General features: G+C 47.3%; 3 protein-coding genes across 11 annotated transcripts in view; 2 read left to right on the plus strand and 1 right to left on the minus strand.

Annotated features, from left to right (window-relative positions):
- The window catches only part of LOC121632161, a 156,483-nt gene that overhangs the window by 18,941 nt on the left and 111,895 nt on the right, over window positions 1-25,647 (plus strand). The window lies entirely within an intron of this gene.
- LOC121632154 (SUN domain-containing protein 1-like) lies at window positions 966-21,309 on the minus strand. 9 transcript variants are annotated; one of them, XM_041973369.1, is made up of 22 exons: window positions 21,216-21,309; window positions 21,000-21,100; window positions 18,576-18,722; window positions 18,295-18,491; window positions 18,194-18,220; window positions 16,145-16,342; window positions 13,397-13,465; window positions 9,949-10,074; window positions 8,604-8,702; window positions 8,111-8,186; window positions 7,526-7,575; window positions 7,103-7,260; window positions 6,719-6,976; window positions 5,792-5,884; window positions 5,652-5,716; window positions 5,420-5,564; window positions 5,057-5,338; window positions 4,594-4,678; window positions 4,223-4,338; window positions 3,274-3,441; window positions 3,098-3,190; window positions 966-1,744 (listed from the first exon to the last, which is right to left on the minus strand). In XM_041973369.1, exons 3-22 carry the CDS (start codon window positions 18,677-18,679, stop codon window positions 1,628-1,630), a joined length of 2,526 nt encoding a protein of 841 aa, XP_041829303.1. In that variant the 5' UTR covers window positions 18,680-18,722; window positions 21,000-21,100; window positions 21,216-21,309; the 3' UTR covers window positions 966-1,627. The 9 variants fall into 9 exon arrangements, with proteins under 9 accessions (XP_041829303.1, XP_041829301.1, XP_041829302.1 ...); XM_041973367.1 differs by having other exon boundaries at window positions 21,198-21,307; XM_041973368.1 differs by having other exon boundaries at window positions 20,996-21,100; window positions 21,198-21,307.
- Window positions 23,133-25,647, plus strand: part of heatr1 (HEAT repeat containing 1) — a 36,695-nt gene continuing 34,180 nt past the window's right edge. The window contains exons 1-3 of the mRNA XM_041973363.1: window positions 23,133-23,233; window positions 24,060-24,211; window positions 24,298-24,514. Of these exons, the coding sequence (XP_041829297.1) occupies window positions 24,070-24,211; window positions 24,298-24,514 (359 nt within the window). The 5' untranslated portion in view covers window positions 23,133-23,233; window positions 24,060-24,069. The remainder of the gene's footprint in view (window positions 23,234-24,059; window positions 24,212-24,297; window positions 24,515-25,647) is intronic.

The following is a 25,647-nucleotide window of genomic DNA, read 5'->3' on the forward strand; positions in this document are numbered from 1 at the left end:
GGTGGTGCCCACATTAATACGACAGTTCTGCACCAGCAACGGTAATTTAATTATCATCTGGTCAGGATTACAGGAGGAGGTGATTTAACCAGCCAACAACAACAAAGCAGGAACAAGATCAACTTGTAGATATCCAAGGATCCGTTACAGATGAGCTAAAGTAAACAGATTCACAGACTGGACTCGGGATCTGATTAACCCTTACAGACCCATCCAGCACTGAACCGGCGTCAGTTGGTGGAAACGGGGCTTTACAGACCAGTCCCATAAGCCCCGTTTCCACCAACGGGGGCTTAACACATTTTTTTGTGCATTTCCGCATGTGAAAGCTGAGGAGGGAACCCCAACATCTGACCCATCATGTTCTTTTGGGACCCTTCCGTTGGGGTACCAATCTACTAACCGATCCGACCCGTGGAGAGAGTGGTGGAGCCTGACACCCTAATCGGTTGATTGGTTTAGAAAATAGAAAAAATAAAAAAAAATAAAAAAAGGGTCACTTCCAGCGCAACCTGGGTCCTTGTTTAGAGCAGATTTCTTTTCTTATGAAGCGAGTTTCTGGTGGAAATAGCTGGTCAGCACCGGTTACCATGGTAGCTCAGCTGGTCAGCCATCCCGGTCCGGATCAGACCGGCTCTCCAGTACCGGTTGGGGGAGTTTTTAATGGGCCAGATTTTACCTTAGCCGTGAGTTTACATCACTCTGGACATCCTGGGTTTCTAGTCAAAGACGACAGCAAAGAATCCACATGCAGACCAGCTTTCAATGGACGCAAACGTTAAGAATCTCTGGCTCTGGAGAAACAGCCCAGTCATTCTTTATATCTTCTTAATGTGGAGAAGCAGCAGCTTTGAGCCGGGGCTTGAACCCTAGCAGGAGCAGGAAGGACCTCCAGCCTCCAAACAACAAGGTCGTCGAGTGATTCAGACATCAATACATTAAAATAAATAAATAAAAGAGCTTCCAATGTCACATCTTTATTAGGATTTTCTGTTAGAAGTTACAAAAACAAATGAAACATGACATAAAAAGTCCCCATAAAATGTCCTCCCCGTCAACCCGGAGACGGGGGAGGACGTTCTGTGCAAAATTATCTCATTTCATCAGAGCTGGAAGTTTCTGACTTCCTTTTTAATCTTTGGTTCACATTTTCTGACCATGTATTTCAGATGTTTCGCTGCAGCCCAGAGAAGGAATAAAACTAAACCAGCTGGTGCGTTCAAAGACACTCAGACATCAGGCTATCAGCTGAGAAAGAGGTGGAAGTGGAGCTGAGGGCCTGATTATCTGATTGCACTGAAGAGAAGTTAAAGGAAAGTTTGAGTCCTTCATCCTACCTTCCTGACCGGAGGAGCAGGAAGGGAAAAATAAAGGATGTGAGCGTTGTGTTGGACGTTTAAGATCTCAGCTGGACCACAAAGACCTGATAAAAGACTGAATGGGATAAAACATGAAAACCAGCAGCAACACACAAAACAGAAAACTATGAACAGAATTATTACATCACTCGAACCATAGGTTTCCATGGCAACGGGACTTCATCGCCATGGAGACGCTGATCAACATCAACTCAAAGTGCTGCAGGTTTCCGCAGTCTGAGCAGGAAACCAGACCCGTGTGTCGGCGCTCAGACGTCACGGGGCGTCCCGTGGACTCTGAAGCGGTACATGCAGGTGTACTCGGGGTGACCCCAGTTAGACAGAACCTGGACCTCGATGATCTGGAAGGAGTCATCATTCTCCTCCTAAGTGGACGGGAAACAGAAACACCAACATCACTGCAGGGATCACAGCCAATCAAAAGCCTCGTGCTGCTGACACACCTGAAAATGAAAGACTGTTTAAATTCTGCTCCAGCTGATGAGTAAACTGATGGCAGGTTGGACGCGCCAGCAGCTCGCCACCTTCCATCTGAACGCTCAGTTTTTGCTCCTGTTTCTTTAAGAACCTGAACCTATGAAGTCCAGTTTCCTCTGGACCGGCTTCGGTCTGTCTAGGCTTCAGGTCTGATGGGCTCAGGTACCGACCCCAACACATCCTGTCTTCAGGTGACTGGCGTGGTTATAGACTCCCTTCGGAGCGGCAGCTGTCAGACGAGACCAAACAACGAATAACCAGCAGCGCTGCTCGCCAACAGGCACGCCGGGCTAAGCGCTCGCTACGACGGGGCAAAGGCTGGCTACGACGGGGCAAAGGCTGGCTACGACGGGGCAAAGGCTGGCTACGACGGGGCAAACGCTGGCTACGACGGGGCAAAGGCTGGCTACGGCGGGGCAAAGGCTGGCTACGGCGGGGCAAACGCTGGCTACGACGGGGCAAACGCTGGCTACGACGGGGCAAAGGCTGGCTACGGCGGGGCAAACGCTGGCTACGACGGGGCAAAGGCTGGCTACGACGGGGCAAACGCTGGCTACGACGGGGCAAAGGCTGGCTACGACGGGGCAAAGGCTGGCTACGACGGGGCAAAGGCTGGCTACGTCGGGGCAAAGGCTGGCTACGACGGGGCAAACGCTGGCTACGACGGGGCAAACGCTGGCTACGACGGGGCAAAGGCTGGCTACGACGGGGCAAACGCTGGCTACGACGGGGCAAACGCTGGCTACGACGGGGCAAACGCTGGCTACGACGGGGCAAAGGCTGGCTACGACGGGGCAAAGGCTGGCTACGACGGGGCAAAGGCTGGCTACGACGGGGCAAACGCTGGCTACGACTACGACGGGGCAAACGCTGGCTACGACGGGGCAAACGCTGGCTACGACGGGGCAAACGCTGGCTACGACGGGGCAAACGCTGGCTACGACGGGGCAAAGGCTGGCTACGACGGGGCAAACGCTCGCTACGACGGGGCAAAGGCTGGCTACGACGGGGCAAACGCTGGCTACGACGGGGCAAAGGCTGGCTACGACGGGGCAAACGCTCGCTACGACGGGGCAAAGGCTGGCTACGACAGGGCAAAGGCTGGCTACGACAGGGCAAAGGCTGGCTACGACAGGGCAAACGCTGGCAGTAAAGGGACTGGGATCAGACTGGGACCTGCGGTGGTCCTGGTTCTGTGTCGATGATGCGTTTAGAAGTGGCTCAGACATCAGAGGACTCACCGAGGCAGGAAACGTCTGCACAGCGTCTCCATCCTGGTCGTAGCTGAACGTTCCCAGCAGCTTCCTCCTCTCCTGGCCGTCATCATCCAGACCCTAAAAACAAAGATGGAGGATGGTGCTCTGAGTCTAGCAGGAAGTCAGCGTGTTCCGACATTGTGAAAGTGGCGTTTTCTTACGTAGACGCTGAAGTCTCGGGGAGCACTGAGCAGCGTCCCGCTAGGCGCCAGGGCTTTGGGGATGTGCTCCAGCGTGAAGGCGGTGGGGAGGATCCTCATGGAGAGCCGGATCACCAGGAACCCTGTGGAACCTCTGAAGGCCCAGCAGTTCCCTGGATGGACATCAGGCTGCAGGACAGGAGACAGTCCACAGTTACGGGAAGGATCATTAACTTCCTCCACATTGATCATCCGAGCTGGAAAACCTGAAAGCTCATGTTTCATGTTCTGCTTCTACTATGTTTTCATTTCCAGCGATCAGCTAATGGCCCTCCACATTAATCTGCGTGCATGAGGTCAGACAGGTGAAGGTGCGTGCGTGAGGTCAGACAGGTGACGGTGCGTGCGTGAGGTCAGACAGGTGAAGGTGCGTGAGGTCAGACAGGTGACGGTGCGTGCGTGAGGTCAGACAGGTGAAGGTGCGTGAGGTCAGACAGGTGAAGGTGCGTTAGGTCAGACAGGTGACGGTGCGTGCGTGAGGTCAGACAGGTGAAGGTGCGTGAGGTCAGACAGGTGAAGGTGCGTTAGGTCAGACAGGTGACGGTGCGTGCGTGAGGTCAGACAGGTGAAGGTGCGTGAGGTCAGACAGGTGAAGGTGCGTGAGGTCAGACAGGTGACGGTGCGTGCGTGAGGTCAGACAGGTGACGGTGTGTGCGTGAGGTCAGACAGGTGAAGGTGCGTGAGGTCAGACAGGTGACGGTGAGTGCGTGAGGTCAGACAGGTGAAGGTGCGTGAGGTCAGACAGGTGAAGGTGCGTGAGGTCAGACAGGTGACGGTGCGTGCGTGAGGTCAGACAGGTGACGGTGTGTGCGTGAGGTCAGACAGGTGAAGGTGCGTGAGGTCAGACAGGTGACGGTGCGTGCGTGAGGTCAGACAGGTGAAGGTGCGTGAGGTCTGACAGGTGAGTTACCTGGATGACGGCTCGAGGAGACTGGGAGAAATACCAGAGAGGAACTCCGAACAGGCTGAGCAGCGCGGCCTTCGTCTCGTACGTCTCGGAGCAGCGGGTGCTGAGGACGCTGCCCCCTGCAGGACCAACACAGGAACACACCTGAAGCTCAGGTGTCACGGCGTAAACAACTCGGTAAGAACCCAAAGTTTGGTTTATTATTTCATGTTTCTTCTCATTTTTATTTTTATTCTAACTCTGATCCTCCATCTTTCAGGTGCAGTTTAGACAGAGAAGTTAAAGTAATCACAGACAAACAAGTTCACATCCGGGGAAACCGGTCTTCTTACTGGACCAAAACAACACAATAAACCGGGCCAGTTGGTTCTGACCTCCAGACTCCAGGGCGTAGTCCGCCAGCCCGGTTCTGTCCTCAGAGAACAGCCTCAGAGCCTCCGTCAGCATCTCATGGACGTCCTGAAGACAGATTCAGAGTCGGCGTCGGCATTCAGAACAGAAACACGTACAGAACAAAGCAGCGGTGAGATCCGGAGCGGTTCTGAGTCCCGTTCTACCCGAACCGGTAGAACCGAGCCGCTCAGATGTTCCAGCAGAACTTACAGATCCACGTTGATCCTGACGATGGAACCGAAGCGTTTAAATCTGATAATAGAGTTTAACTGGTCAGACCTGGACCTGAATGAGTCCCTGGTTCTGGTTTCATCTTCAGAGTCCAGACAGAACCAGAACCAAAGTTTCATCTCAATAAATCGGATCAGGAACAAAGATCTAAAACTCAGAACAATCTCAGCTAATTCAATTTAGAACCAAAACGCCGGTTGGACCTGCTCTCACCTCCCTGGTCATGGCGGTCCCGGCGGTCCCGGCAGTCCTGGTGGTCTTCGGCTCGTCTCCTTGGACCGTTCCCTCACGCCGCTGCAGTGTGATGTTTTGGAGGATTCTGAGCTCCAGAGAGACCAGCGCCGCTTCCAGGTCGTCCACGCTGACAAAGCGCTGAAACAGCCAGTCAATCAGAGACTCTGGGACGGAGACGTCCCCATCTGGAGACAACAGATGGTCTCTGTAGATCAGGACCCGGACCTCGTCTCGGATCTGAGCAGAAACCTGATCTGAAATCTGAAGACGAGCTTTAGGTGACACATTAAAACGTCCTGATGGAGATGTGGACAGACAAGGACAGCTGGGGTCCTGACTCACCGTCCTCTGGATCCTATCGAGTTCTCTGCAGCCGTCCTGGCACAAGGACAGATCGTCCACGTCCCTCCTGACGTCCCCCAGAGCCGTCTCCAACAGAGACACCTCCTCCAGCAGAGCATCAAGGGACAGCTGGTCCACGCCGCCGCTGCAGGAAGTCCAAGTTTCTCATCAGAACCAAAAACCACCACAGAAAAACATCAGCAGCGAGGAAGAGGAGGGTGACGAAGGTTACCCCACAGCAGCAGGAAGTGTTGCCGAGGAGACAGATGGGGACGCTTCCTGCATCAACTGGACCTCCTGTGCAGCACAAACGGCATCAGTCAGCTGTGACGGAACCGGTCCAGAGTGGCCGGTCTAACCCTCAGGTCCTACCTGGGTCCTGGACGTCAGCGCCTGCAGCTGCAGCTCCAGCCGGTCCAGACGGGACGCTTGTCTCCTCTGATGCAGCAGGTCCTGCTGCCGGCCCTGCCAAAGCAAACAGATCCGGAGACAGAGTAAACCAAGTAAACAGAACCACGGCCAGGTCCGGGACACCTGATCGGAAACCAGAAACCATTTCTTTAAAACCGCGTCGGAGACTTTAAATCTGGAAAAAGCAGGAAATGAAACACGAGCCCAGAAATGATTCAGGCTCTTCAGTGCGTTCGAGACTAACCTAGAGTCTGCTGCAGAAAATACTGCCATCTAGTGGTAAAGATGGGTCTAGCACAGGAGTGAAAGTACGGTGGCCGTCAGTGGCCAAACTCCTTCCAGATATAAAGATGTTTTCATGCGTGAGTGGATCCAGCTCAGAGTTGTTTGTTCTTTCAGAGACACCGTAGTAAGAACGGTGGCAGCTGGCGTGTTTGTGGAAATAAATGCTTCATTCTAAGAAAATAAAAATTTGATTAAAGTGATTAGATACCAATAGAAACACAGATTTGAATGAAGTTTTTCTGTTATTGATCACTGCTTTTGTTCCACGCTGCAGCTTTAAAAGACGTCTAACGGCCGTTTTAGTGGGTCCAGAATATTTGCTGCTCTGGTTTTATCTGGATAAACTGGTTCTGGTTTGTAAAAAGCTCTGAGGGCTGTGAACTGGAGCTACACAAAGTTGAATTGAATTTATATCTGCAGCTGGTCCAGCTGATCTGAGGTCAGTGGACATGTCCTCCATGTCTTATTGTTTTAGGACCTCGTCGTCTGTTTAAACTCTTCATGTCAGGCTGAATGAGGACGACGTCTGACGCATCAACCTCCGTTTACTCAGGTTTTAAAAGGTCTCATCTCCACCTCACGTGACGGTCCAGGCGTCCTCACCTCCTCCCTCTGCCGTCTGTCCTCATCCAGTCGTGTGTGGAGCTGAGACAGCTGCTGCTCCACCAGGCTGTCCACACCGTCGCCGGCGCTCTGAGACGAGGACAACAGCTGCTGCTGGAGGAGGTCGGCGTGGAGCCGCAGCACCTCCCTGTGTTTCTGCTCCACCCGCCGTCCTCTGGCCTCCACCCGCTGCCACAGCACCATCAGACTCTGCTCCACACGCTCCAGCCGATCCGAGTCGTCCACCACCAGAACCACCTGGAAAGCAGCGCAAACACGAAGTTATGATCAGTCATGGCTGGACAGGTCACCATGGCAACAGATGTAAAGTCAGCTGATCCATCAGAGCCATTTAATCTGGATTTTTCTAGCTCCAGTCTGCACCTGAGGAGCAGTTTCCTCCACGGCGCCCTCTGCTGGTGGAGGCAGGACACTGCGGACCGAGGACACGGTGGGGACGTCGGAGACGGCCGTCCACCACACTGTGATGTTAAGGGCTGGAAGGAGGGACTGGAAGCCATCTGGACCGAACCAACTCAGACCTGAAGAGGGAACAGAAGATCACGGAAGATCCAACAAGCTTTAGACAACAACCTGAAACTGGACTAACGAGGCCACCATGTGACGGAGGACTGAGATTTTATTCTCTTTGGTTCTGTATGTCCCTGTAAATCCTAACAGGCTCAGAGTAAACCAGGAGAACGGCTGCAGCCGGAGGGAAAAAGATCCGTTTTATCTGAGCCGAAAACACGTTCATGTCGGAAACATGAAACGTGTCTCGGAGAGAAAAGCTGAGCAGGAACTTACTGAAGATGAGGAGCAGGGGGAGGAGGATGATGAAGAGACCGAGAGGAAACCTGCAGACAGAAAACGGATTCAGGTTCACGTTTCCAGTTCAGAGCCGAGACTGAAGCTGGGTTCATTCCCACCAGGATAGTCCGGGAGACTCGGATCCATTAGGCAGGAATTCTGAAAACTTGGTTTTCCCACTGGAAGAGAAACCAACGTGGACCCAACAGAACCAGTGTGAAAATCACCCCCAGAAGAGCCGGAAAACCACTAAACTCAGCTTTTCTTTCACAGCTGGAGGCCGACGTTCCTGAATCCGAAGCTTCCAGAGAGACTAACCGGCTAACTAACTGAATGATTTCTGGTGAAGGAGACGTTTTGGGTCCTGGCCCGTCAACCAGCCGGATGTTCTTCTTTCCACTTGGTCAGTGGTGGTTTTGGGGAATGTCGCCTCCTAGTGAGCAGGTGCTGCATGACGTTGTCCAGGTGGTTTGCTCCGCCTCCATTAAGTTCAGTGTGAAATCCAGCCACAGGAAGGTGGGAGTTTTCCTGAATTCCTGGCCGGATTATCCTAGTGGGAATGCACTCTCACTTTCAACTTGCCTTCTCAGGTGGGAGCTGGTGGTCATGTGACGGCATCGTCTGCAGAGCCACCTGAAGCCATCGCGGGTGGTCCGACCTGAAACACAGAAGCAGACTGAGGATCAGCTGATCAGCTGCAGGTGGAGTCAGGAGATCACCACGTCACAGTCCAACAAGATGCACAGCGCAGGCTGAAACCCCTGAACGCACCATCGGGAGGGAGTTCATTTCCATGGACGTCCACCAGAAGCCGGCTTCTTCCAGACTTTCTGATAAAAGATTCTGACCTCTGGTTTGATCTGGGTCCAGACCTGAAGACCGTCAACATCGGGACCTGAAAGCTGGTAACCTCCAGGTGGTAACAGGGAAAACCGCTTTGTGTGCATCTTGTTTACATGACTGGATGCAGATTTAACCAGAAGAACACAAACGCAGCACAGAGGCAGGCAGGAGGCTACGCCCTCTACAGGAAGCTACAGGTGAGGAAACAACCAGCACACACGGCGGCGTTAACCTGCGGCGCGTCCGCTTCTCAGCGAGGCGGCGAAAACGGTCCTGATGAGAGGCCGAAGAGCTGCAGCTGCTCTGAGACACAGCTGCACCAGGAAGCAGGCTGCAGAGGCAAAGCGGAGTCAGACTCAGCATCGTACCACCGATGGATGCCACGCGTCGGAGCATTAAAGAGCAACTTCACACGGCTCAAAGTTTTATTTAAAGCAACAGCGTCATAAAAAAGCTTTTGATCCCACGTTGAGAAAAATCTAGATTCAGTTAAAACAGACTCGGTTCAGTCGTCCGCTCAGCATCAGCATCAGTTCAGCTTCTCCACAGCTAGAGACTAACCAGCTAACTAACCAAACCGAATGAGTTAAACTTCTCCATCTAGGTAGACCAGCGGTGTCAAACATATGGCCAGGGGACCAAAAACGGGCTCACTGGAGTCACGACGAATTTAGTAAATATGAAAATAACACTTTAAGACTTTAACTGAAATTAATAAAACTTTACTAAAAGTACATTTTAATAAGCGTAACTAATACTGTAATCAAAGTAACTGTAAACTCTAATGTTTCCAGTCAGGAGGGGAACGTGTTCCATGTTTTTCAGCTTTCTGACTTCAGTTTGTATGATGAGCCGAGCCGGTTCTGCCAGATTACTACACACGTGTGGAAAAGGACACGTGTACATTTAAAATAACTTCTAGATCTGAAAAGGGATGAAATATTTTGTATTTATAAGCTGTGTAACGTGTAAATGATGAACGGACAATACTGGTGAAATTTCAGCTTCGTACGGTTTCTAAAAAGATTAAATGTAAACATGTTTGTTTCTGTACTAAAACAAAAAGGAAATGAGGCGTGTTTATCATCTGAAGGTTATTTTCCTCTGATTAAACCCAGATCTGCATCTGCCAGTTCAAGTCAGCTTTAACCAGAGAACAGTTTGTCTTTGTCCAGTTTTAAATATTCAGCTTTAGAAAAATAAAGTTTTTACCCAGCTGAAGGCCTTTTTAGATAATATCCCTGCGGTTTCTCAGTCTGGTTTTATTTTGGCACTTAATGACATCTTACTGGGGAAACTGGTTTTCTCCTGCTTTTAGATTTGACAGGTTAAGGCCCATCCATGCTGGACGCAGGAGGACAGTTTAATCCGTCTCCTGCGCTGGTTAGACGCGTAATCTGGTCTGTTGTCCGGGATCTTAGCCTGACGCAGAAGACGGAGCAACGCCATCGGAAACCGAGGGGCAGTGCTGGTCGACTCGACAGAAAGGGATTGTGAGGACGGACAGAAGGCGAAACCTGACTGAAGTTGCTCTTTAAAATCCACTGTGGTGTCTGCAGACCCCAATGTTGCTTTACTTGCTGAGCCTGCAACAGCAGCAGCGCGGCACGTGAGCTCCAACAAGCCAGCAGCCATGGTGGACCAGGAGGAGGAGGAGGTGACCAGTTCGGCCTTGGAGCGCTGCTTCTCCTTACAGTCGTCACCTGTTGAGTCAGCAGTGAGTTTAACAAACTGTTCAGGCTGTGAAAGAAGCTGCTGCAGAGCTGTCACTCATCTCCACGTCGTAGAAGGAAAGTTTCAGAAAATGATTATTTCTGACACGTTTCACCTGTTTTTATGCTGGAATCTAACCTGCAGGCATAAAGACTGAACACGACCTTCCATGTTGAACCACCATCACTCTCACCAGCAGGTGTAAAACCTCTGCAGAAACAACCAGCTTTAGGCCCATTAACCTCTTCTTGACTAGACCTCCTCTACAGGAGACAGCATCAGATCCTAGAGTCCAGCAGACGTCTTTATGCTAACATATAGCATAGCAACATGACTAGCAGGAAGCAGCAATGCTAACATGTAGCATAGCAACATGACTAGCAGGAAGCAGCAATGCTAACATGTAGCATAGCAACATGACTAGCAGGAAGCAGCAATGCTAACATGTAGCATAGCAACATGACTAGCAGGAAGCAGCAATGCTAACATGTAGCATAGCAACATCACTAGCAGGAAGCAGCAATGCTAACATGTAGCATAGCAACATGACTAGCAGGAAGCAGCAATGCTAACATGTAGCATAGCAACATCACTATAAGGAAGCAGCAATGCTAACATGTAGCACAGCAACACGACTAGCAGGAAGCAGCAATGCTAACATGTAGCATAGCAACATGACTAGAAGGAAGCAGCAACGCTAACATGTAGCATAGCAACACCACTAGCAGGAAGCAGCAATGCTAACATGTAGCATAGCAACACCACTAGCAGGAAGCAGCAATGCTAACATGTAGCAAAGCAACATGACTAGCAGGAGGCAACAATGCTAACATGTAGCATAGCAACATGACTAGCAGGAAGCAGCAACGTTAACATGTAGCATAGCAACATGACTAGCAGGAAGCAGCAACGCTAACATGTAGCATAGCAACATGACTAGCAGGAAGCAGCAACGCTAACATGTAGCATAGCAACATGACTAGCAGGAAGCAGCAATGCTAACATGTAACATAGCAACATGACTAGCAGGAAGCAGCAACGTTAACATGTAGCATAGCAACATGACTAGCAGGAAGCAGCAACGCTAACATGTAGCATAGCAACATGACTAGCAGGAAGCAGCAATGCTAACATGTAACATAGCAACATGACTAGCAGGAAGCAGCAACGCTAACATGTAGCATAGCAACATGACTAGCAGGAAGCAGCAACGCTAACATGTAGCATAGCAACATGACTAGCAGGAAGCTGCAATGCTAACATGTAGCATAGCAACATGACTAGCAGGAAGCAGCAACACTAACATGTAGCATAGCAACACGACTAGCAGGAAGCAGCAATGCTAACATGTAGCATAGCAACATGACTAGCAGGAAGCAGCAATGCTAACATGTAGCATAGCAACATGACTAGCAGGAAGCAGCAACACTAACATGTAGCATAGCAACATGACTAGCAGGAAGCAGCAACGCTAGCATGTAGCATAGCAACATGACTAGCAGGAAGCAGCAATGCTAACATGTAGCATAGCAACATGACTAGCAGGAAGCAGCAACACTAACATGTAGCATAGTAACACGACTAGCAGGAAGCAGCAACGCTAGCATGTAGCATAGCAACATGACTAGCAGGAAGCAGCAATGCTAACATGTAGCATAGTAACATGACTAGCAGGAAGCAGCAACACTAACATGTAGCATAGTAACACGACTAGCAGGAAGCAGCAATGCTAACATGTAGCATAGCAACACCACTAGCAGGAAGCAGCAACGTTAACATGTAGCATAGCAACATGACTAGCAGGAATCAGCAACGCTAACATGTAGCATAGCAACATGACTAGCAGGAAGCAGCAATGCTAACATGTAGCATAGCAACATGACTAGCAGGAAGCAGCAACGCTAGCATGTAGCATAGCAACATGACTAGCAGGAAGCAGCAATGCTAACATGTAGCATAGCAACATGACTAGCAGGAAGCAGCAACACTAACATGTAGCATAGTAACACGACTAGCAGGAAGCAGCAACGCTAGCATGTAGCATAGCAACATGACTAGCAGGAAGCAGCAATGCTAACATGTAGCATAGTAACATGACTAGCAGGAAGCAGCAACACTAACATGTAGCATAGTAACACGACTAGCAGGAAGCAGCAATGCTAACATGTAGCATAGCAACACCACTAGCAGGAAGCAGCAACGTTAACATGTAGCATAGCAACATGACTAGCAGGAATCAGCAACGCTAACATGTAGCATAGCAACATGACTAGCAGGAAGCAGCAATGCTAACATGTAGCATAGCAACATGACTAGCAGGAAGCAGCAATGCTAACATGTAGCATAGCAACATGACTAGCAGGAAGCAGCAATGCTAACATGTAGCATAGCAACACGACTAGCAGGAAGCAGCAATGCTAACATGTAGCATAGCAACATGACGGAGAGCATCGGCATCCAGACCAAACACAGTCCAGACCCCAGCAGTTCTATGGGAATGTAGAAACCAGGAGAACATCTCTGTCCACTTTAGAGCTTCTGATCATTTCTCCACACAAACCAGGAGTCACATGACAGCAGAGACTCTGCTGGTTCCAGAGACGTCTGTCTCACCACGGTGGGACAGAAAGTCTGGAGCTAGCAGCCAGAACCAGAAACCAGGTCTTACTGTTGCTGTTTGTGGTGAAAAGTTTGATTCCAGCTCTAAAAACTCTGCTAACGTGTTTGACATGAACCATGAATGTCCTGCTGGTTTCCATGGAGACGAAGGAGGTTTATATTGTAGGATTCCCTCTTCCTGTCGCATAGGACATAAGACTACTGTACTCATTACTAGGACTACTTTGCTTCATACCCAGATGTCTGTCTGGGTGTGAATGTGTGTGATGGTAGAAAGCATTAGTATATGACAAGCTGTGTGAGGAGGGTGTGAATGGCTGGATGTGACGTGTAAAAGCGCTTTGAGTGGTCAACATGGCTAGAAAAGCGTTATAAGTACAGTCCATTACTAGAACTACTCTGTCTCAGCTTTCTGTAGAGATTACACTTACAGCCCTTCAGGTTGAGACGATATACTTGATTTATTTTGGAGGAAGAAAAAAATAACTTGTCATGAAGAAGTTGAATAAATTAAACAAACCGGCTTCTTTCTTTAAAAACAGCCTGGTCGAAGGATGCATGTTAATGTGGGTTGAAGAGATTAATGGAGTGCAGAGCTGGTGTGTAGAGGTTAGGATCTCTTCTCTCCTGGTTGTGATGCAGAAATAAACTCTGAGCTGTATCTGCAGTTAGATGCACATATCTATTACTCACACAGAGACCCTTTAGGAAGAAGCTCCATCGGGTTCGGTTCCTTCATGCCTCCACCGGGCCTGGATCGAGCTGAAACCAAGAGGAAACAGAGTCAGGACTCACCACGGCTGACTCACCACGCTCGTCCTCCAGGCTGACCGCCGTCTGCTGCAGGTGGAGGGGGGATTTGCATTTCGCCAGGGAAACAGCCAAAGTGAAGGGAGAGCCGCAGGTGGAGGATGACTCAGGTAAAAACATCTCCACTGAGCTCTGTGGAAAAAGCTTTTTCCTCTGGACTGACACCAGTGTGAGAAGAAGAGTGGACAGGCGAGTCCCAATTCGACAGGCAGACTCTTTACCTTCTCGTCTGTCGGTGTGGGCGTCGACCTGCAAACTCTGACACACCTGCCAGGTGTGAAACAGCGCAGAGATGCTGCAGGCATCACAGAGGTCAGCCACAGCTGCAGCTCATCTGAAGAGTCCAAGAGGAGGAAACACACAAACGAGCAGACTAGGGATGGAGAGACTCGCCGGTTCGCATCGGTGGTCCAACACAGACGTTTGTGGTTGATACTAAACAGCGAACACGGAGGGAAGCGAGACAGCAGCTACGGAAGTTTTCTAAGTGTAAAACCTTCCAGAGAAAAGGACTGTGTGAATGCTGCATCACCTCCGTCAAGGCGGACGCATTTGTTTGGCAAAATATGGACAGACTTTGACAAAAATTTTCAGGAAATGTTTGGGGTGATCCGGATCGCTGTCCGGATCCAGGAATTTTTTAAAGAAAGCGATAAGGATACGGACGGAGAGATGGGGATTAGTTTGACATAAAAATAATGCCCACAATCACTCAAAAAAAAAAAAAAGTAACTGGTCTGTATTTATATAGCCCTTTTATCCAAAGTTCTCTACAACAGGGCTACTCAGTTCGGTCCTACGAGGGCCGCAATCCAGCAGGTTTTCCATGTATCCCTGCACCAACACACCTGAGTCAAATTACTAACAGCCAATCAGGTTCTACACAATGACTCATTAATTTGACTCAGGTGTGTTGGTGCAGGCATACATGGAAAACCTGCTGGATTGCGGCCCTCGTAGGACCGAATTGAGTAGCCCTGTTCTACATCATATGTCACAGTCACCCATTCACACACACACACACACACACACTCACCCACTGATGGCAGAAGCTGCCATGCAAGCCGCTCAACCACGACCCATGTGTAGAAAGCATAAATGTCCTGGTGGAGGTCTGCGCTTCTGGGCTGTTTTTCTTTTAACAAGAGGCCTTTTTGTTTATGATTTAGTACTTTAGAGTAAAACAATCCTGTCTGGACCGTACTGACCCTTTTAAAGCTGGATTTATTACTTTGCTTTATAAAAAACAATCAAGTATCAAAAACAAAGAGAAAGTAAATGTGATATTATTTAGAAACCAGATGGGACCTTGTACATTCTTTGGATTGAACTGAATCGTTTTGAATCGCATCATAAATTGTATTGAACCAACACTTATTGTATAAAGTCAGATTGTTGTCAAATCATTATTGAATCGCATCTCATGGCCAAGAGGGGTGAATCGTACCACACCGTATCGTCACGAGGCTTCACTGTGTCGTTAATGTATCGTATCGCTGGACGCGTATCGAGATGCGTATCGGATCGGCCTCAGCGATGGAGATTTACATCCCTAGAGGAGTCGTGATGGTTCGACATGTCAGTCCTGCATTGCATCAAATGACCAGCAGGTGGCTGAAAGGAAGGCAGTTAAAGTGTAGCTCCACCCCCTACTGTTTGCGTAACTCCACCCACTGCTGAATTTGAAAAATGTCTGAAACTGCAGGGGTTGGGGTGGGAGGTGTGGTGCGATCAGGGGGCGGAGAGTGGGCGGGTCAAGATACACAGGTAGAAATGACTGACAGACAGCAGCTCAGCTCACTGGTTAGATGCAAAGCCAGATTCACCAAGCAGCTACGCCACAGAGCGTCTTTGATGAGGAAGACTTCCCTCCTGAACCTCCTCAGCTACACATGAACCAGGAGGTCCTGAACAATCAGTGTGAGCCGTTAGCGCTGTTAGCTTTTTGTTAGCTGCCTGTCAGCAGCTCCAGCAGCTCTGGAAAGCTGTGGAGACTCACGGCAGGTTGCAGCAGCTGCAGGAAGTTGCTGCTGCTACGATTTGAGCTGCTGTCTGTCACCAGATGAGGATCAGCAGGTAAAGAATAAAGTCCGGTTTTACTTTTACACCCTCAGAAGCAGAAATCCGTCCCATCGCAGGAAGATTTCATCAGAAACTCTGTGAAAGAACAGAAGTCTGAAACTAGCAGATCTACACCAGATAAATTCACATCCCTTCATTGGTTTTTTAAAATTTACTCGTGATGTAGATAACCTCTCTGTCACGACAAACATAACCTGGTTTTACCCTGTAAGGGGCGCTCTGAGCCATTTTTACCCACAAAATCCCGTTTTTAAAATAAAATAAAACAATATAAATTTCATCAACAGTAAGTGTGATTTTCATCACAATTATGTAAAACTGTTAACAGCTCAGAAACATTTTTGGGTGCGCTACCCCTTTAATGAAAAAATACACTACAAAAAAATAAAACAAGGTTAATTCTTTGAGATAAAGCATCTCAGCGATGACTTCATGGCCTCAGTTGCAGATTTATGAGCTTTTTAAGGCTCTGTTCACACTGCAGCTAAAAGTCCAAATCCAAAGTTTTCCAGGTGTGATCCATAGCTGATCCACCAGAATCCATCTCACCTGTGGTGCTCCTGTAGCTCCTCTCTCTAGAGTAGATGGTTGTGTCCGTCTCTCCGGGTGATGAAGGACTCCGAGTGATGCAGTCTTTACAGTAAACCCTGCTGCCGAAGGTCTGGGCCGGATGTTTGGTACAGCGGTCAGAACCGGTCTGAGTGCTGTTCACCGGCTCGCCGCTCTGCTCGGCCACGACGGTGCTCTCTGCAACGGAGACGGACAGCTGTCAAAGTTTAACCCCTCCGAGTCCAGCGTCTCGGCACCAGAACTCCAGGAGACCCTCGGGGGTTTCCATCCTGACTGGTCACAGCTGGTTGGTGGGCTGGCTTCCAAACTCCAGAACACAGAAACTCTAACTTGGGCTGGTGGAAGCTCTATAACCAGTTTTTATTTCTATCCTCTGACATGGTCGGGCTGAGAGGCCATCAACAGAAACGAAGAAAAAAAAGAAATTTATGGGCAGTGGCTCCTGGATCCTCATTAATCACTTGGACTGTATTTTGTGGTAGATTTGGTTGGACACTACTATTTTCTAAGACTCTTACAATCTTGTCAGTGTCACATCAGCGTGGCCTACAAATTGCAGAAGGCTTATCTACAGCTACTCAGTAGCTAAAGCTAACTAGCCACTAGATACCTCCGCTCTCTACAGATGACTATACAAACTTCTACAGAAGATCAGCATGTTGGAAACCAAGATCAAACGACTCCAGGTGAACATGGACGTGATGGATTGGGTGGAAACTATACAACTTAGCTGGAAAGAAACAGGACAGTGTAGAAGGTAATAACTCTTCCACTGATGGTCCTCCCTGGAATGCTCTTGGTGCAAAGCCAAAGAGTAAATCATCTCACAGGGAAATGGGAGGACGAGTAACAGACAGAGCCCCAGTTAGCTGAGACTAGTAAGGCGACCGGCTGGCCTGCTCTGCCATCCAGACCAAGTACCTCCTAAACCCCTCTCCTTAGCAAGACACAGTCATGGCCAGTTATCAGAAGGAAAACTAACAACAAGTGTCCTCCTCAACAAAGCCGACATGCAGCTACAGAACAGGTTTTCTCCACTGCTGCAGGATTCTGGATCTACATCTGATGGCCGGGATGAAATCTCCCTACAGACCAGGGTCAGACCAAAGAACAACTCAGAAAGTAAAAGCAGATGGCTGGGCCTCAGACTCTGGTTGTTGGTGACTTAGGTGTGAAAGACGTGAGAAATGTGTGGAAAATGTACTAAAGTCCTGAGCTTTCCCAAGAAGATGGGATCAGATGTGGCTGCATCCCCGATGGTGGAAAAGCTCATCCTGCATGTGGGGAGGAACGATGCTGTGAAGCAACAATCTGAGGAGCTGAAACAGGATTTTACTGAACTGCTGGATATGATCAACTGTCTAGATGCCCGGATACTCATCAGTGGCCTGTCCCTCCGATCAGGGGAGGAGTGGAGAGATCCAGCAGGCTGGTTAGTCTGAATACATGGCTGTCGGCTGTATGTGCCACATCCAGTTCATTTACAGACTATTTCAGCTTCTTCTGGGACCGCAGGAACTTTTTTAAGCCAGATGAATTCTGGCTGAACAGGTCAGGAGTGAAGCTGTTCGCCTCCAACCTGGTTTATTTTCTGAACAGTCTCTGTTTCCTCGGACAAGGACAACAAACAAGAGAGACTAAAACAACGTGTTGAGACCATCTAGAGGAAACCTGGAGAAAAACCACCTCAGTCCCTCCTATAGAAACCCCCAAAGCTTTCAGCGAGGACCCACCCCTTTCATCTCATCATTCTCCATCCAGGTCACCCTCCCTCTCCTCATCCTCCCCTCCCCTCCCCCAGCCTTCAGCTGATGAGCTTGTGGATCATTTCAATGGTAAAATTACAGCATTACTGATGTCATTGCTTCCACCAACGCGGAAGTGATCGAGAAAATTAGGGTTAAATTGAGTTTTTTTAGTGTTATTCTTATTGCTTCTTGCTCTCCGCGGTGCTCTCGCTTTTAATGTTTTATGTAAAACACTTTGACTTGATAAACTCGCCTCGGTTTGAAGAGGAGCAAAACTCACCTTTTGGGTCCACATCGTCGTCCAAACCTGAAGAGGAAGATCAGAGTTATGATAAAACCAGCTTTTGTTCACATTCCAGGTGTGGCGAGGAGGAGTCGTACCCCAGAAGGCGTCGACCATCGTGCTCTCCTGGATGGAGGACTCGTCCAGCAGGGAGGAGATCAGGGAGGCGTCGGAGACCACACTGTGGACGCTGCTGTCATGGAGAGAGCGAGCGGCCACTTTACAAGGAGTTCTGAGGAGGAGCGACTCCGAGCAGGAGGCTGAGTGCCGCTGGGAGTGACGGGACTTCAGGGACCTGCAGGAGGAGACAAGGAGGAGTAGAGGAGGAGGAAACCAAGTATGGAGGACGTCTCCATGACAGGAGCAGACATCCACTGACCTGCTGCTCCTCCATTCACCTCCTCCTACACTGAAGGAGGCGCTGCTGTGAGGAAGCCTGTGGTCCAGCAGGCCGTCGTCCAGCCGCAAGCTGCATCTGGACATGACTCCCGTCTCCCAGTCAGATGTGGACAAGGAGTAACTGGAGCTGAGGAGGAAGGAGAAGAGCAGGAAGAATAAACAACAACAACAACAATAATACATTTTACTTAAAAGCACCTTACAAAAAACCTCAAGGACACGGTACAACAAGAAGATAAAACGATGAATAAAATTAGCATCAGATATGAAATGGAGGACCTAAAGCGGCCCCATCATGCTCATTTCAGGCTAATTTGTTTTAATATGCGAGTCCACAAGGGCAGGAATTAATCCAGCATTTTACACAAACCCCTTTATTTGTTTATATGGGTCCTTTGTAGGCCTTCAGACCAGCCTCTGCCAGAAACAAGCAGCTCTAAGCCCCGCCTCCCGCTGATGCGGGATGCCTCTCATTGGTCAACGGCCTGGAGTAGTCGTTGGAGCACGCACTGTTTTCGCCATAGAAACGCCGGCAGAACTCGTAAACAAACAGAAGGCTGCCCGCAGCGACTCTCTGAAGGGAGGGGATAATACAGACTTCTTGCTCAGTTTTTCACCGTAAACGCCACTGATGAGGTTCTCCATCTCATCACCATGACAACAGTGGTTGGTGACAGCCTTGTTCAGACCTTCAGGGTTGATAATCTACATCAAGTCTGAGATTTTAATCGTGTTTTATACACAAAAAATCTGATTCAATATACGGAGGAAGAAAAGTGCCACAATTCAATGAACAGAGAAAACAGACAAAAACTGCAGTATCTGATATTTAAACTGCTTCATGCTGAAAAGAGTAAAATTCTTTTAAATGTTTGAACTTCTAATCTGTTTTGTTTTCCTTATATTAAAATAATGTAATTATATTCATTTTAAATTGGTTTGTGTAAAACAGATGGATCATGTTTGCAGTCCAGGGAAATTAACTCGTCACCACTGACAGCGATAAATGTCTAATTTTGTTCTTTTATTTTAATAAAATTGTGATTTTCTGGTAGATAATTTAATTTCTAATTGAGGTGTGAAACTTTTCTTCTACAAAAGAAAAATTCTTTTATTTAAGATTATAAATACTGACCAACATGTCTGACAACAAACCCTGATGAAAGTTTGCTTCTTCGCCTCAGAAACTGAAACCTGACCGAGCAGGAGGACTCTCATCTGGAAGCTGAAGCTCCGATCAGGTATTGATCAGCTCCAGGCTGTAAATCCCTGTAACCTGATCACACGCTGAGCCGACCCACTTACACACACACACACACACACACACACACACACTGCGAGAAAACACCACAGAAGAAGAAGAGCATATACACACAGGTCAGTCCAGCCCCAGCTCTGCAGGGCCTCGTCTTCCTCACTCATCCCCGCCAACCACACACATCAGAGCCGCCATGCAGCGGGTCAGCTTCACCTTTAACCTGCTTAAACTTCCTGCTTGTTGTGGCTCAGTCAGCTGCTTAGACTCCGCCCACACACGCACGCACACTTCGACCTGCTGCATTACCAGGACGGCGTCACACTGAAGGTGCTGGAGGCTGCAGAGGTTTGATCTTCTTTCACAGTCAGCACAGAAGCGTTTTAAAAAACTACTAAACCTCCACATCAACTCAGCTGGACACGTTTCTGCGGCTGCTGCTTGATTCTGAGCTAAAGTTGCAAAAAACTTCTCAGAGCCTGAAGTTCTTCCATAAACCTTTTCAATTTGACACTTGGAAACCTGAGTCTGGAGTACGATGCGGGATTAGTGGCTTACTGAGGCAACTTCAGGTTCCGCTCGGAATTTATAGCTTCATGAAGCCGGTTCACTTTTCCCCGGGTGTATCACCATGGCAACTAATGTTTACATGCACCACGACAGCAATACAGAATCCAGCTAATCTTACAGCGTGACGGTTAACTGTAAACTCTCAAATTACTTAAATTAAAGCATGAAAGTATTTGGTATCAGTCCCGTTTGTCGCAAAGTGCAGATATGCGCATGCTCGCACAAATCAGAGAAACAAAATCAAACATTAACAGATTAATAAGAGGATGAAACACTTCTCTGGTCATCTCACACTTTCCAGTATATTTGAACAGCTTTACGTTTCCAATCGAATTCGCGTTTAGAGACGTGTTTGTGAACTCTCCCACGTGCACGCAGCTATTTAATTACAGTTGTCAGCATCCGGCCAATCAGCGCGGAGCTCTGACAAATGACGTCGCTATACACCAATAATATTCTCCAAAGGGCGGGGCCCCGCGAAAAACGAATGGTTGATTTGCTAATGTTAGCTTTAGCTTAGAGGGGAGTGAGAGAATAAAAATAAAACATAAACAAGAAAAAACAACGCTCCTTACTCACAGCGAAGCTTCAGGGAGCCGGACACGACTCACACAGGAAGACCAGTCAGATACGGCTGCTGAGCGGGGAACGGACGGGTGACCGTTGTCTGCCAGTAAAAACTAGCAAGTGGGAAAAAAATGCAAGTCAGCATTTAAAGCAACAAACTTTTCCTTAATTTTGTTTCCAGACAGAAAAATGTTACAAATATTGACTGACAAACTAATTATAAATCACCCAGAGATGAGAAGCGATGTCTGCGTCGCGCTGCTGCTTCGTTAGTAGCTAAGAACCGGGCTGCATTTGTAGCTACGGTTTGTTGTGTCGCCCCCGTGTGGCGGGAGTCACAAAGTGCTCCGCCAGAGACTATCAAAGATCTTATATCGACTTTGAGATAGTTCCGTCCCTGTCAGCTATTTAATAAAGGTTCCGCTATATGTAATGTAATATTATGAAATAATTTCACAATAACAGGAAACTGTAATCACTAAATAAGAATTACATGTTTCATGAATCGTGGTTGATAAAATTTAACAGTAAAACAAGGTTGTAAATCATAAAACACTTAACATATTAAATATATATGTTAGCTCATTACAGACTGAAGAAATTAAGTTTTGTGATGAGAAATGTAACAACAAAATTTTCCCCTTAAGAGAAAATTTCTCAAATATTTTTAAAGTCTTTAAAAAAGATTACATTAATTTAAAAAAAGTCAAATGTGATCACTTATCCCCTCTGACCCCTCGAAAGCAAAAGAGATGCAATTTAAGATTATTATCTAAATATATCCCAGGAGCGCTTGGAGGAGGTCTGGCTCAATAAAATCCAATATAATGTAGTATTGTACATACTTAATATATCTTACTTTTATAGTTCTTATATACTAACAACCAGTAGGTTTCTGGGGGAACCTGTGTGGACTTTGCATGGGTTCTTTCTCGGCTTCGTCCCACAGTCCACATGCATGTTAGGCTGGTTTAAGTCTCTAAATTCTCTCTGAAGTGCCTGCGAGTCTGATGGTCTCTCTGTGTTGGTTCTGTGATGGACCAGGACCAGCTCCAGCCCTCTCACAACTCTGCTTTAGAATAACCCGTTATCACGAGAAAACAACGTTAAAAAAATGGGGGCTGGCTGCTCTCGGCTTCTGTATCCCACTGATTAGTTTTTATGTCTAAATTTAAGATAAATACAGATAATTGTGTTCACTTGATGTGATAATGGTCTTTTATTTAGATACAGGTATAAATAATAAAAATAGAAATAAAATTAATTAAAGTGGTGTTTGGTAAAGTAAAAAAAAAAGTATGTACATAAATAAACAAACAATTATACAAAATTATACAAGGCAGATTGAAAGTGAGAGCAACAAGAGGTCTGTGTGTCAAAGCAAAGTGGTCTGCAGATGGTGGTCCTCCATCCTGACCAATACCTGTGGGCCCCCCTCCCTCCCCAATAAACGTCTGGTGGTCCTGACAGGAAGGATTTCCTGGGTCTCTGTAGATCAGGTCTAACACCTGAACCAGGTCTAACACCTGCAGCAGGAAGTTCATCCGGGTCTGGCCCCTCCTTCCAGTCCAGTCTGTCCTCCAGTGACAGACCAAGTTACTTGCAGGACGACATGATTAGAAACTGGGTGTGTATATGTATACAAGAAGTGTTCATTATGTATTTCGTACATTTGCAATAAGTAAAAAATGACCCTGATATCTTTAGAAGTTCCAAAATAAAACGTGATCAAATGAATAATTCTAACCTTTCATCGTTGGGACAAATGGGAAACAGGGTTTAACTATTTTTCTCCTTCTTTATTTGATCATCTCCTCCTTTTATCTCATCTTTTTAGAAGAAATATAAAAAGTGAATTATTACTTGAAAAAATAAAATGTTTCATGTATAGTTGTTGAAAAAAATCAAACTAGGTAGGGTTATAGGGTTATGAATTGTAAAATACAGGAGATATAAAGGTTTGGCTCTAGAAATGTCCCTCAGTTTATCAGCTGTTGCATAAATGATTTAGAGATAAATGTTAAAACTTTGGGACAAACATGACAACAGTTCTACTTATTTATTTTCTGTCTTTTTCTACGCTATCTAACGTGTGTGCTCGTGGAGGCGGGGCCGTAGACGAAGACGGAAGTTGGTTGGAGTGTATCATCTGAAAACTACTCCGTGACCCGGATGTAGAATCCTTCGGGTCATCCGGCGGCCCACAACGTGCCGCATGTGTTTTCTGCCAGAGCCACATTAACCAGGTCAGAGCTGTCCAGCTGTTATTGTTCATATTCTGAGAGTGTTTGGCTTGTTTTGGTGTCAGAAAGTTTGTTGTTCTGTTGAAGAGAAACGTTTTTGTTATGGTGTAAACCAGAAACGTTGGCGAAGTTACTGAAGCTAGCATGTTGTTTAGCTAAACAAGTCAAAGTGTTAGGAAGTGACTGACTGTGTCAGTAAATGCAGCACAAACCGGTTTTAAACAAGACTGAATATTGACTTTATGTGTCACGAGTTAAAGACTTTTAGTTGCAGACGTGAAAAATAAACACCCTCCCACATTTCAGGTAGGGCTGGGCGATATGGTCTAAAACTGATGTCCCGGTATTTTTGGTTTTATCCCGATACACAATATACATCCCGATGTTTTCAAATCTCTTGTAAAACACTGTGTAAATATTGAATCCAACATTATGCTGCATACAGACACCAGGAAGATCAAAGTAAGTTCAGCCAAATTTATCTTTATTGTGATTTTTCCCTTTCAACGAAGCTTTTGTTTCAACCAAACATTTAATAAAACCCAGCACACACACCTGAATATGTCTCCCGTCCTGTATATGCTAAAAACGCTGCCGTGTCAGTTTGTGCTCAATATAGACATTTTATATATCGCCCGCTTATCGGGATTCATGGAGTATATCCGACATGTCTCCTGCCTAAATCCAGGCGTTAACTCCTTCCTCAGATGATCATCACGAGTCTTTATTCCGACTAAAAGTCTGGAAACGACCTCATGACCTCCCAGACTGATGACACGTGAAGCCTCAGACTTCAGGTGTGTAATGTGTGTGTGTGTGTGTGATCCAGGTTATCAGACATGACATCGTTGGCTCACCAGTTGAAGAGGCTCGCGCTGCCTCAGAGCAGCCCCAACCTGCTGACCCGCAGAGAGGTCGCCTCGCTGCTCTTCGACCCCAAAGATGCCGCCACCATGGACCGGAGCACCTTCTACGCCCTCGGTGAGTCCCCACTGGATCCCTGTCCTGACCCGGTCTCCTGTTCTGGCCCATCTCCCCAGTAACCGTAACTATCCTTCGTCCTCCAGGCTGCACAGGGCTGGAGGAGCTGCTGGGAATCGAACCTGCGTTCCTGGAGTTCCAGGACACCCTGTTTAGCCCCGCCTCCGTGACTCTGGAGCGCAGCGTCCAGTCCAAAGAGGTCAACGAGAAGCTGGACGCCAGCATCTCGCTCTTCCTTACCCGACTCTGCCCCTACTTCCTCCTCAAACCGGCTCAGAAGTGCATCGAGTGGCTGGTTCACCGGTACACACACACACACACACACACACACACCTTCAACTGACATCACAGGAAGTCCTTCTGTTCACGTCTGTTAACAAAAGTCGTCAATGAAGAAAAAAACTTCATTCAGTTCAAAATGAAACTTTCACACATGATGAAGATGGTGATGATGAAGGTGATGATGAAGGTGAAGGTGATGATGATGATGAAGGTGATGATGATGATGGTGAAGATGAAGGTGATGATGATGATGAAGGTGATAATGATGATGAACATGAAGGTGATGATGAAGGTGAAGGTGATGATGATGAAGGTGAAGATGATGATGAAGGTGAAGGTGATGATGGTGAAGATGATGATGATGATGAACATGAAGGTGATAATGATGATGAACATGAAGGTGATGATGAAGGTGAAGGTGATGATGATGAAGGTGAAGATGATGATGAAGGTGATAATGATGATGAACATGAAGGTGATGATGAAGGTGAAGATGATGATGAAGGTGATAATGATGATGAACATGAAGGTGATGATGAAGGTGAAGATGATGATGAAGGTGATAATGATGATGAACATGAAGGTGATGATGAAGGTGAAGATGATGATGAAGGTGATAATGATGATGAACATGAAGGTGATGATGAAGGTGAAGGTGATGATGATGAAGGTGAAGATGATGATGATGGTGAAGATGATGATGAAGGTGATAATGATGATGAACATGAAGGTGATGATGAAGGTGAAGGTGATGATGAAGGTGATGATGATGGTGAAGATGTGTGTGTGTGCTGTAGTAGAAACGGCTTTCCCAGTGTTGGATGTTTGGTTTCTAGATGCTGCTTTAGTTTAAATGTAGATAAATAAAGAAACAGCTTTATTATAAAGTTATTTACTAGGGATGGGCGTTCAATTAAATTGTCTTAATTGATCATCGTGAGAATTAACGATCGATTATCGATTAATCATTAATATTTACATTAAAATTCAGTATTTTGGGGTATATTAAAATGCAGTGAAAATTGAAAAAAAAACTGTGCGTTTCCACATTGAGATCTTTATTAGAAGATGAACAACTCTTGTGGCAGGTAAACGGGATTCATTTAATGGTTACACTTGAAAATATGCGTTTTTAAGCAGCAGAGCCTACAGCT

Source organism: Melanotaenia boesemani, chromosome 21 (assembly GCF_017639745.1).
Source record: "Melanotaenia boesemani isolate fMelBoe1 chromosome 21, fMelBoe1.pri, whole genome shotgun sequence".
In the NCBI taxonomy this organism is placed as follows: Eukaryota; Metazoa; Chordata; class Actinopteri; order Atheriniformes; family Melanotaeniidae; genus Melanotaenia; species Melanotaenia boesemani.